This window comes from Xiphophorus hellerii, chromosome 16 (genome assembly GCF_003331165.1).
Source record: "Xiphophorus hellerii strain 12219 chromosome 16, Xiphophorus_hellerii-4.1, whole genome shotgun sequence".
NCBI classification, from domain to species: domain Eukaryota; kingdom Metazoa; phylum Chordata; class Actinopteri; order Cyprinodontiformes; family Poeciliidae; genus Xiphophorus; species Xiphophorus hellerii.
In genome coordinates, this window is record NC_045687.1 from 6,353,188 (window position 1) to 6,365,372 (window position 12,185).

Consider the following 12,185-nt stretch of genomic DNA (forward strand, 5'->3'; position numbering starts at 1 on the left):
GGTAATAAGGTCAGGGGCTTTTAAACTAAACAATATAGGTTTCTGGAGGTGGTGACATTGTAAGATAAAATTTTGTGCAGCCCATCTTTCACATGATGAAACACATGCTGGTTTGTATTGGAAAGGGCTTGCACCAGGTCAAAGTAAATCCACCTCATCTCCCAAAGGTGCCACAGCAAGTTTAGCCTCAAACTGTTTACCTCAGTTTGAGGGAAAACTTTTACAGAAAAAAGCCACAGTGGTTCAGAACTTGTGAAAGAGAGGAGCAACGACTGAAGTCACTTCCTCTTTCAGAGCGTCCTCTAATCACCAAGGCAGCGGAGTGCCACCAGAGCCCTGCCACTGCTCCGCTCTCCTCCTCCTAACTTCCTTTTATTGCCTCACAATGAAACCATTTGCCTCCCTGCAGGTTGCTACGACACTCTACCGGCACAACTTGAAATGCCTCCCCTTAACTTTGAAGGTGGATTTGGAGAGGGATACTGCGGCGGTAGAAGAACAAAGATCAAGTGGCTTACTGTTGTCGTTAGCACGAGCATTTTTCAGACATTTGGCAAGGGTTTTCAGAGGTTCCTGATGGCTTAATGAGAATTTCAGGAGCATGAGCTCAACGCAGGTTGAGCTCATGCTCAACCTGCGGAATGGTTTCCTTCTTTGTTACGAAGTGTTGGAAGGATATAAATTATGCTTTGAGGTTACAGAGTAATCCAGTGAGACGGGTGAGGATTTGTAAAGTAGTGACACACACTCTGCCTCCCCAATCAAATGCCTCACTTCAGTTTTACTGTTTTGTTTGTTTTATTGTCTGTTCTTGTATAGCCAGAATATCCCTAGGGAGCTGTTCAACGAGCAGTTAGAGAGATGTCAAGTTTAAGACAGACTGTCCTTATGGAGGGAGTCCATTTCTCAAGAGACAAAAAGTGCAAATGAACTCTTACCGCAAGCCCTCAGGCCTTATTAAGGTACTATATTAAGTTCCAGTCCACCTCAGCATCCTACACTTTATTCTCACCGTTTGGATGAAGCCCAACTGATGGGTGATGTTTTCCTCCTTCTTCTGTCACCTCCTCTCTGCAAATACGTCTACAGCTTGACTCTTTCTGAAAGGGAGAGAAGATTGCATGCGTTAAATCAAGCGAACGCAGACTTTTTTTTGAGGGATGTTTTATGCTTTCACTTGGCACGCTATGGCAGGGTGTTCACTCCTTGCCAGGCATGATGGTTTTTAATAGCCGCTGCCAGGGAGTTTGCTCCTTCCACCTCGCCCTGCTCCTGCCACATCCATCTCAACCTGCCCCTGTCTTAAATTCAATTGACCTTTTGTTCCACCTCACATTGAATGGGCTCAAACCAGCTTCACCAAGACTTTTTTTTATGTAATCTGTCTTACTGAGACCAAAGCTTTCATTTTCTGTCCATGCAGCTGCTCATCCTTTCCTCTGCAGTGCTGTTCTCCTTTTTGCCTGGTCAGGGTCTCTTTTTGCTGCTTTCCTCTGCTGTTTGTCCCCTTGATTGTTACAGTGATTGCTGTACTTTATTTGCACCTCTTCAACTTGCTTCAAACACTGCAATTTGCTCATCCTGTCCCTCAGTGCACTTCTGTGTTTTTTTAATAAAGTGCTGACGTAGCCTTGCTGTCACTCAGGACAGAAACGAGCTCTGCATTCTTTTGGCTTGACAAGACTTTTCGAGTGAATTACCTGCCAATCATTTTCAGCAAATTCGCCCCAACGGGCTCAATTCAGGTTCTTATTACATGCTCATTTCAAACGAGTACAGTTGTCTCATCTTTGCTTTATTTGACATTTCCTCAACTTTCTCTGGATTCTGCTTTACCACGATATCTGCTTCCCTCGCCGTTGTCAGAGTCTTCAAATCTTTTTTTTACCTCATTCCACCCCAGGTACTCACTTTCTTTTCTTCCCCAACTCTAACCTGAATAGAGGTCTGCAAGTGCGTGATACGTATTAAAGACAAACTTGCACAGCTACAGCACTTCAAGTGTGACCAGCACCAATCAGGGCCTGCTGTCATACAATGTGAGGTTTGCTGACTGTTGGACTTTCATGCGATTGGTTTCTTTGGGCTGTTAGTCTGCAGTCTCAGCAGTACAGAAAAGAGGCAATCTTGAGGTAATGAGGTCGAGAGTGGATTTCCTGATTCCGTCCTGTAATATTTGGTCTAACTCACTGTAAAAACAGTATCTGGGTAGTTTTTAAAGGCATCTCTGTGAGAACATGAACATTTTTTAAAATGTTTTATTTAGGGGTTTTCACTTTAGAGTCTTTTAAAAAGCAACAACAAATCAAAATGAGTTGTAAAAACAGTTTTAAAAAGGAAAATCAAGCATTCAACTACAGGGATGCAGGTTACTGATTAATGAGTTAATCTAAAGTTAACTGATCAATTTACGATTAATTACTCTCGTACCAAGGGTGCCAACTAACTTATAGAGCAAAATATTTCACCATAGGCTACGCTGTATAAAAAACAGACATTATTAAATTTCAACATCATTTTTGTGTCAGTTGTACTAAATACTGACTGAACAACCAGAAAAATGTGGTTTTATGCTGGACATATAAAACAAAAAGTACAAACCTATTAGATTGCTGAATAGAAAAATAAAAGATAAAAAGGATAAAATGTGAATAACACTTAATCCACATTAATTAGCAGAAATAAGTATCGTTTGTAGTTGCTCTCGGAGTGAGAAAACTTGACTCCGTGAAGTGCATGAACTCACAACAGCCCTCAAAATCAACTGTGCTTATTGGCATTAAGTATTTTTTCATCACATTATAACTTTCTGCGTAACGCTGTCATCAGATCCTCACCTTTGTAGCACATCAGTAATTTTTGAATGAGAAATCTCGTCCCACAGCGGACTCCCATTTTGGACCGTATGTCTTTCCTGTTCTGATATGGTTCCGCCATCTTGTTTCAACGGCTGTGGTTAAGAATTACCATCGGCGCCCTCTGCTGGATGGCGGCCAAAGTACAACACTAAAAGAAGGTCTAAGCAGACTTTATTAATCAATTTGGACAATTTTTTTTATCTAATTAATAATTAATAGACAATTAATCGTAAATGGATTAATTGTTTTCATCCCTAACTCACAATTAAAATAGTCCTGTCTGTAATCAGGAATTCAGCTATGTGGTTAAACATAGTTATTTTGTGATTTAATTCAGCTTTTCACTAGGCCAGGTTGGCTTTTTAATCACTTTTTTCTGCAGTAAATAAAATCCTCATTTGGAAACAGTTTTTTCATTCAGCTTTTTTGTTGTTGTTGAATTTTAAATTGTTTAATAATCTGGACCATTTAAGTGTGACACTAAAAAACCCCCAACAAAAACAACTTTTTCACAGCACAACCTTTTTAACACAGAGTAGCACACTTTAATCCACAAAATGAAAAAAAAAACATTCTAAGTTATTATTGCTACTGAAGTGTGCAGTAAACTAATGCTTTTTGGTATTCAGTACATTTAGCCCAAAATGACAAAGTGCATTAAGGCGAGAAATGAATTCAGAATTAAACTGCGACTCTTATTTATTCATCATGTGATTTTGCAACAGATCCTCTGTTGTGCTGTCCAGCTGTCACTGCAGGACAGCTGCATAAATAATGAGGGGATGCAGGTCGTGTGCAGCTTTTGTCACTGTGTCATTCCATTGCTGACAAAAAGGACCCAGCAATGCCTCACGAGACAAAGGCATGTAGCTGTTGAACAAGTGATTTCCTGCGTTGTGCTAATCTTTCAGCCTAAATAACATTAGGGGAATAAATCTAGTAGTCAAGCTTTTCACCTTACTGACGCGGGCAAATATTTGATTTGATTTACTAATTTCCCTGCATTCCAAGGGGTGTAAAATGGGAACATTCGTAACAAACAACTGCTTCTTTGTGCCCTGAAGTGCAGTCGTGGACATCAAGCCCTTGTCAGGTCCTAATGGGGGGAAGAGCGTGGAGGGTTTCCTTCATAGCCGCAGCCACATTCCTACGATTGCCCAGATATTTTTACAAGTCTTCTAATGAGAGCTGGGTCGCACAACCGAGAAGTCTGTGGCTGTTCATGTGTCTTTAAACTTGATCAAGGCGCAATAATAAAACTCAAGAGTAGGAAAATGCAGAAGTGGATTACACAAATTTATTAGAAAATGTGCGATTTGAAAGCATAAACAACGATTTTTAGTGACTGGTGAGCGTTTACTTAAACCTCTCAAAAGACATTCTGAGATGAGTATGGGTTAAGTCTCCAATCAGCCTTCTAAAATTCAGTTTTGTGTGTATAATTCTCTGAGCTGCCCCTCTCATGTGATAAGAAGAGGTCACAGCTGTTTGGAAAAACCCAAGAGGAAACTACACAAAAATATGCACGCATTACTGTGAAGATCAGGACTCATTTGCATCTGTAGAGTGTGTTCGAGCTGCAGCATGACTGAGTGCATGGTACTGTGAATGCTTTAATGTGTTTTCCATGTACTAATGACCTTTCAGTCACCTCTCAGGAAATTTCTCATTGATAAGATGAGTCACGTCACTGAAATAAAAAAATTTTTTAAAAACCTTGCGAGGTTAAATCTGGTTCAAAATAAATCCTTACAAGATTGTTTTCCAAATACTCCATGACCTCATACTATGTGTTGATGTGTGTCCACAGGTTCCTCTTATTACGACAACGTCAGACCGCTGGCGTACCCTGATTCTGACGCTGTTCTCATCTGCTTTGACATCAGCCGACCAGAAACATTGGACAGTGTCATTAAAAAGGTCAGTTTCATTTCTATTCTCAAACGCTTTACATCAGCACTTAATATGTGCTTATGGAGGAAAAGCAACCAGAAAATCCACCGATCAGCATCTCATACTGACAGATTTCTGTGCCAGCAGCTTTTCATGCTCCAATGGTTGATCAAATGAGAGACTACAGCCTCCCATTCTTTTCTTTCATCAAAATGTCCATGGATACTTGACCTGCATCGCCTTAAGAAATAAAAGGTCAGCGTGAAGAATGAGAAGGGAGGCTTTGCAGCTGGGTGGCTTCGAGAAATATATCTAAAATGCAAAATAGTCAACCATATCCAATGGGTTGCCTTTTAGAGTTCTACGACAAACTGAGCTTTTAGAATTTCAGATTTAAGTTTAGTTAAACAGCTGTCCGGATGTGAGGGCTAAATGTCAAAATTCATTGCAGTGCGAGTGATAGAGGGGGTGGAGTTCCCCCTTGTGGTTTGTGAACTTTTTACAGCCAGTGAAATATCTGAGGTGTTTAAATTACCAACTTGATGACTTTTCTGTGCTTGCATGTCTATCATGTGAACCAGGCTTTTTCTTTTTACTAGCTTTGCATCTTGAATCCATGTGAGGGTGTTCGCCTTTAAATTACACACTTTGCAGACTAAAGACTTTCCCACAGCTCCCCTGTTGACGTGTTTAGAGGTCTGTGGGGAGCTGGTAAAATTCCCTTGAAGGTTTTGCAGGTCTCACCCTTGATGGCATATCTCGGTGGCCTCTTTCAACAACGTGGAGCATCGCCTGCTTCTTGTTTTAACTTTTTTCCCAGGAATTACTTCGTAGGAGGGGCTGCCATGACCCCTGGCCCCTTGTTGTCACCCCAGTAATCCCTGAAATTCAGGGGGCGCATGGAAAACCTGTTGGACAATCCGCATCCCAAATTAGACTCTTGACCTGCAGAAGCGAGGAGGCCTTAGAGGTTGCTAGATGACAGCTGGGGGAGGAGAGAGGGTTAAACAATCAAAGCTTTTAACTGGGCCATATCAACAGAATAGGGACCCGTTTGGAAGGTCAAAGGTGGTGCTAAGCGTGAAGGATGAGCGGACACCGTGACATTTTGCACGCGGCAGGCGGTATAACTCTGAGCCTTCTTGTATTTGGGTCGCAGGGAAGAGAGACAGTGTTGGTTGAGCCGTGTCTCAGAGTGACATTTAATCTTGAAGTGAGTTTAGAAGAGAGACACCTAGACCTTTTTCTGAGGGGAACCTGAAATAGATCTGTTGACGGAGAATGCACGAGGAATGTGTAATGTTTTCTAGGTAGAGTGGAAATCTGAGCTACGCAAGATAACACATGGTTCAGCTCGTGCAGTGAAACATTGAACATTGCTTCAGAGGCAGAAGGAAACTGATTTCAACAAATCATTTTTACTTGCGGATATGACAAACATCAGTACAGCCTCTTGGTAAATATGGCGGCTGATAAAAGGAAAACAGCAAAACATTTTTCTCATCATCATCAGAGAAGTTGTTGTTTCTGAGTAAATTTTCAGTGTTTCCATTTCTGCAAAGTGGAACCGCTTAGCAAACAACATGTGAATGCCAAGCAGACCGGAGACCTCTCCAACAGCAAGAAGTGAATCAGCTCAGAGAGAAGAGTCTCCATTTAGATTAGCAATAAAATAAACAATGAGAGGCTAACTTATTTTTTAGTAATAATTTACTAAGAATACTTTAATAGTAAAGTAATGTCCATTACTTTGTTATACATAGCATATTTCTTTATAATGTTCAGCTCCAGCATTTTGAATTCAGCTGGCAGCATTGCACCGAGCTACTTGGACAACCATCAAAAGGAAATAAAATATTCAAACTCTAAAAAAACAATTGCTAGATGTTTCCTTTTTGTAGTTGCATTTCTGGCTGATATTTTAAACACTTTGTTCTGAAGGCTCTGCCTCTGAGAACAAACAGCCAACAAACCCTACCCTTCATCAACTATATGGCAGCTTTCCTTCAATACATGCCTGAGAGACAGAGGAACTGACAGTAACCCTGAGCCAGGCATTGTGTGACATTTATTTCTTTTTTTAGGGTGATGATTTTCAAAGCTTTGTAACAATAAATACTTGCCCTAGTCATAGCCTGATAAACTCTTTAAGGTATTGGTCAAAAGTGAATGCAAATGTGTGTGATCCTGAATATTTAAATATATGACTGAGCTTTTAAGTAAGTTAAGCATTCCCTGATTTTCAATTTGATAAAAATATTCAGTCTCTGGATTTTATAAAGATCTGACCAACAAAAATCTATTTCCATGCTGATTTCCCTTTAAGAATAAGTTTTCTTCTTGTTTTATAGTCAGTTGTCAGTAGATTTATTTCAGGAACAGAAGCAAAGTCACATCATGCTGTCTTTGTAATACATGGGTTTACCATTTTAAAATAAATTATTGTACTACCAGTTGGTACACAGTCAGAATTAGTAACAGACATTATGTTTGCATGTTTTCCCTAGAGGGTGTAGATGCTCAGAGATTTCCACAAATTTGCAGATGTATGTCACCACTCCAGAATCATCAGTTCTTTGCATTAATGGCCCAGATTTGTTAAAGTGGAGTTCTGTGGGTTATTTCCAGAATTCACAATCGTATCTGTTGCAAACAGCATTCAAGTCTACTGCATTTGTCAGACACTTTGTTTCACTCTGGGTTGGAGCTGTTTGCCAGTCACAGTGGAGCTGCTTCCAAAGCAGATTTCTGATATTTTAGAGTAGCAGCATTTTAAAAAAGAACTTTCTGGTTCATGCAAACATCAAAAGATCCAAAATGTTCTCTCAATTTAATCAAGACCTCTTGCACTTCTGAATTTCTCATTTTACATTGACTATTATTCTCTAAATAATAAACTACTACTGCTAATGAATAATTCATTAGCAGACCATTTAAGCCCTTTCAGATATATTTTCATTTACATCTGTGCATGTTTGGGGATTGTTGGAACAAATTAAAAGGAAGCATCGTTGAAAAGACTTTTTATACATGAAATTGAAATTGGCAAGAACATGAATACATTCAAAATGTGCAAACATTTTAAAGGAAATGCCAAAAATTATGCAACATAACAATGAAAAAGTAGTTTTGTTTAAATGCCAAAGAACATAAAATCATTCACTTGGTTGTTCGTAGAAACATAACTTTCAGGGTTATATGCAAAGTTTTACACAACTAAACAATTTTCATTACTCTCCAGCTCCTCTGCATGACAAAAAACTGCATAAATGCAGCATTAAACTCCATCTGGGAGCCAGAAGTTTCAAATGTACCTCACCTCAGCTTCTTTGTGTTTGTGTGTGATGGTGAATATAGATATTATTTTTTCCTTTTGTCTCTGCAGTGGCAAGGAGAGACGCAAGAGTTTTGTCCCAACGCCAAAGTGGTGCTGGTGGGCTGTAAGCTCGACATGAGGACAGACGTCAACACCCTGAGGGAACTCTCCAAGCAGCGACTAATCCCTGTCACTCATGAGCAGGTAAAGATAAGCTGGAGATGGATATCTGAGATGAAAAGGGGGGTTGGGATAAATACGCAAATAGCGTTTCCTCTAAGATGGCTTCCAGAGAGAATCCTCGGAAGAAACACTTCTTGAAACATCAACTAAAGCAGAAGGGAAACCACCAGGGATATTCATTTGGTTTTGCATTCTTAACAATAAAATACTACAGGAGCACAAAAAGTGCAGTGTAAAATCCCCTGAGGATGCTTTCTGTGGTTGGCACACTGACCAGAATGTGCTGATATGTAATTCAAGGCTGCTTTTCTTTGTTTTTTTTAAGGCCGCAGAAGAACCAGCGGCGAGTGGAGTTTACGTCTACAGTAACCATGCAGATGTAGGGGTTTTTTTGAAATGCAGAATGAATAGAAAACGGACATTGATAAACGGGCGAGTCCTTTTATCTCATTCAGCCTTGGCCTCTAAACCAAGGACGCGGGGGAAAAGAGGGCAGGAGGCTGATGATAAACTGTAAATCTGGGAATTTTTTAATCAGCTCTCATTGTGCTTTTGTTACTGTCCTTCTGTGTTCGATGTACAAGTCAAGGTTTTTCTCAAAAGCTCAGCCACATAAAAAGATTATACAAACAAAATCCAGATAAACAGTAGAGCAGATCGTATGCAGACCACATAAAACACTTGTTTTAGTTTCAATTTTGTTTCAGGGCAGCTGTGTTTGAAGATACCCCCCAAAAAACTGAGTCTGCCAGCAGAGACCAGAGCTGCGCACACAAACATTTTGGTGCTCTAATCCAATAGCTTGTGTTGTTATCCTGCTGTTGATCTCAAATTGATTTAGAGCAGAGCTGAAGAGTCGCCAGCGAGAGTGACCACTGGGTGAACTCCAGGTATTTCCACTCTAATCTGATGGAGATTCGATCAGCTGGGCCTCCTCCAACCTGCCACAGCTGAGTCTAAAACCGTTTTCCCGCCTGATGAAGGCTTCGCTGCTCATTACATGAACCTCGGAGCGTGCCGCGATAGAAATCAAACCACGTCAGCTGAGGATGTAAACGCCGTTTGGAGAGCATGCGGTTTAAGCTGCGTCCTGCGTCCTACAACCTCTGCATGCGAATTAAAAGCCGCTCATGAAACAAGAGAGATCAGCCGAGTCTGAAGTGCATTGCTGAGTGGGGCCGAGGGATTTTAAAATTAAATTTGCTTCACTCGATCTTAAGCAAACAATTTGCAGTCTTAATTATCTCTGTATATTGTTACATTACTCAGGGGTAATCTTCAGATCTAGATGAGTTCTGTTTGAGTTTAGTCTCTCTGAACGGCTTCACTGACAACATCAGGTGCTTCCTCTTCCTGAGAAACCAGCATCTGTGTTCATCTTGTGACAAAAGGCCTTTATTTATTCACTAATTGTTGCATTCTGCAACTGAACTCTTTTTGTAAAAGTTACATTTAGCAATCTGAACTGTCCACACATTTAAAACTAAATGTAATTTCTTTGCTATGGAGCCGCCAGACTATTTTCTATAATCTTGAAGTAAACTTGACTCAGTGTTGCCTGGGTTTACATCTGTTTACTTCAATCTTAGCATCAACCAGCAAGGAAGAATCAGATGGAAATTCAGATGGATGAATGGATTTTTCCATCCATCTTATTCATGTTTACAAGTTTCATGTTTAAAATCTGATATTTTTGGAAATATGCCACAGAGTTATAAAAAGCTTTGGGATTTTATAGATTAATTTTGGGCTAATAGACTAGAGTTTTAGGAATTTGTGCTTTGAAATATTGGAGTGAAAAATCTGAATGAACCCTGTTCAAGGAAATATGACAATCTTTAAGTTACACAGGACCCAAGAGATTCACCCTCCTTCAGTACCAATTATTGCCTAGTATATAGTGCAAAGTACTATTTGGTCCTAATTCTACTTTTTCTATGTCAAAATGTTTATTATTTAGTATTTTTAGATCTAAATAAAGAAACAAGACTAAGAAATGCCTTTGCGTCAGATTGTTGGCTACAAAGTGCCTGAATGTGTGATTTAAATTTGGTTCTTTGCCAAGTTGTCTGTTATGTATAGAGTCTATACACAACACTCATTTATCCATGAGCATTTATATGAATTTTTATGGATCAGACTTAGTGACTTATAAAGCATAAAACACTAATCTGAAACAACCAAGTACTGAACTGAGTGTAAGTCTGATCAAAACAAACTTTTAAAGATTACAACAAACATGAAGATGTCAGATTGTATTTGTTTGCAGTGTTGGTTCCCATGAGAATCAAGTAACAAAATGTAACTTATCTGTTTGTTGCACCTTCGACATATTTCTATTGTGTTTATGCATGTGACGTCAATGGGAAGTCAGTTCTGCCCGTTTCCTGTCAAGATTAGGAGTAGTATTTTAAATGCTTGGAGCGAAGCTGCTCTGTATTTTATCCTACCAAAGAATTTAGATGTTTTTCTACAATATGAGTGTCAAGGCAAGCGTTGTAACGAGAGTGCAGCCTATACTACACTTCCTTTCAAAATGTTTTTAAGTTGTTTCTGTGGCTGGTAAGCTAAACTGTGTCTTAACTTCATCTCCTCTCTTTCTTTGTTCCAGGGAAGCGCAATAGCCCGACAGATGGGGGCGGTGGCCTACGTGGAGTGCACCTCCAAGGTTTCAGAGAACAGCGTCCGCGACGTGTTCCACATCACCACTTTAGCGTCGGTGCGGCAGCCGCATAAGCCTCAGTTAAAACGCAGCAGTTCCCGCAGAGGCCTGAAGAGGGTTTCGCATCTGCCCCTGCCGCCTCTGACGGGTCGGACTGAGCAAACGGACCCCGCCCCGGCCATCCAAAAGGACCGGGCCAAGAGCTGTTCACTAATGTAGAGAGCCCCAGCCTCAGTGATATGCAGTATATATGTAAATACACAAAACAGAAATATATGAAAGAGAAAGTCTATTTATTATTTGAGAGGGGTTTTTTTTTCTTTTCTTTTTTTTTTCTTGCACTCTAGATGAGGGAGAAGAGAAAAACACCGCTCCGTGAAAACAAATGTTTTGGATTTTATTTCCCTTTTTCGCTGTGTGTAGGAGTGTGTGGGCGTGTGTGTGCGTGTGCATACTTTAGAAGCTGTTTACTTCTTTGTGTTGTTTTGAAACCATGGCAAATTGGACTAACCCTCTGGAAATGCAGAAGCCGCGATAGTGGAAGTGCGGTCTCGTCTGAGGGAATTAAAGTGAAATTAATTTCCTGAGAAGGATGGCGAGGCGGCGAGCGGGAAGTGGCCATGTGAGGGGAGCCGTGTTCATTCAGGATATCAGCGAATGAAACTTGTTGTTTTTCACGGAAGGTGTTGCTTGGCTGCCTGAAGTTGCTTCTCCTGTTGCTAAATTTGGGAGGAAAACAAGCAAATCCATCATTTATGCTGAAAGTGGACTCTGGTGTGTATCTGAATGATGACGGTCTATTAAGAGAAGGTGGTTGAAGGAGACTGAAATGTTGTTAATGGTGTGTGTGTGTGTGTGTGTGTGTGTGTGAGCACTACCACCAAAAGTGCATCTTAGGAACAAAATATTGTATTTTATTTAATTTTTTCCCCCCAATTTAACACTATTTTTCTCTTTCTCCCATTTGTGCCAGTTTGATTCTGGAATTAATGCTGTTAACACAATTTTAAAGATTTGTGGGAAAATAAAATGCTTAAAAACTGGGGCTATTTTGTTGTGCTTGAACTCTGGGAAAGTGTAATTTCTGTTTAAACTGTATTTTATTGTTTTAATTATTTCAATGGCATTGAACTTGCTACAGATTGATTTATTCTGTTTTTGCTTTTCTTGTGACACATTTAAAGGTTTAACTTAAAAGTTTAATAAAGTACATCTTGAATATCTGAGCAAACTGAAAAAACAGGTCTGAAATTATGATTTCAATAATTACAGA

At 39.9% G+C, this 12,185-nt stretch overlaps 1 protein-coding gene across 1 annotated transcript in view; it reads left to right on the forward strand.

Annotated features, from left to right (window-relative positions):
• Nucleotides 1–11,958, forward strand: part of rnd2 (Rho family GTPase 2) — a 29,962-nt gene extending 18,004 nt beyond the window's left edge. The window contains exons 3-5 of the mRNA XM_032587456.1: nt 4,669–4,778; nt 8,137–8,271; nt 10,862–11,958. Of these exons, the coding sequence (XP_032443347.1) occupies nt 4,669–4,778; nt 8,137–8,271; nt 10,862–11,131 (515 nt within the window). The 3' untranslated portion in view covers nt 11,132–11,958. The remainder of the gene's footprint in view (nt 1–4,668; nt 4,779–8,136; nt 8,272–10,861) is intronic.
• The last annotated feature ends 227 nt before the right edge of the window (nt 11,959–12,185 follow it).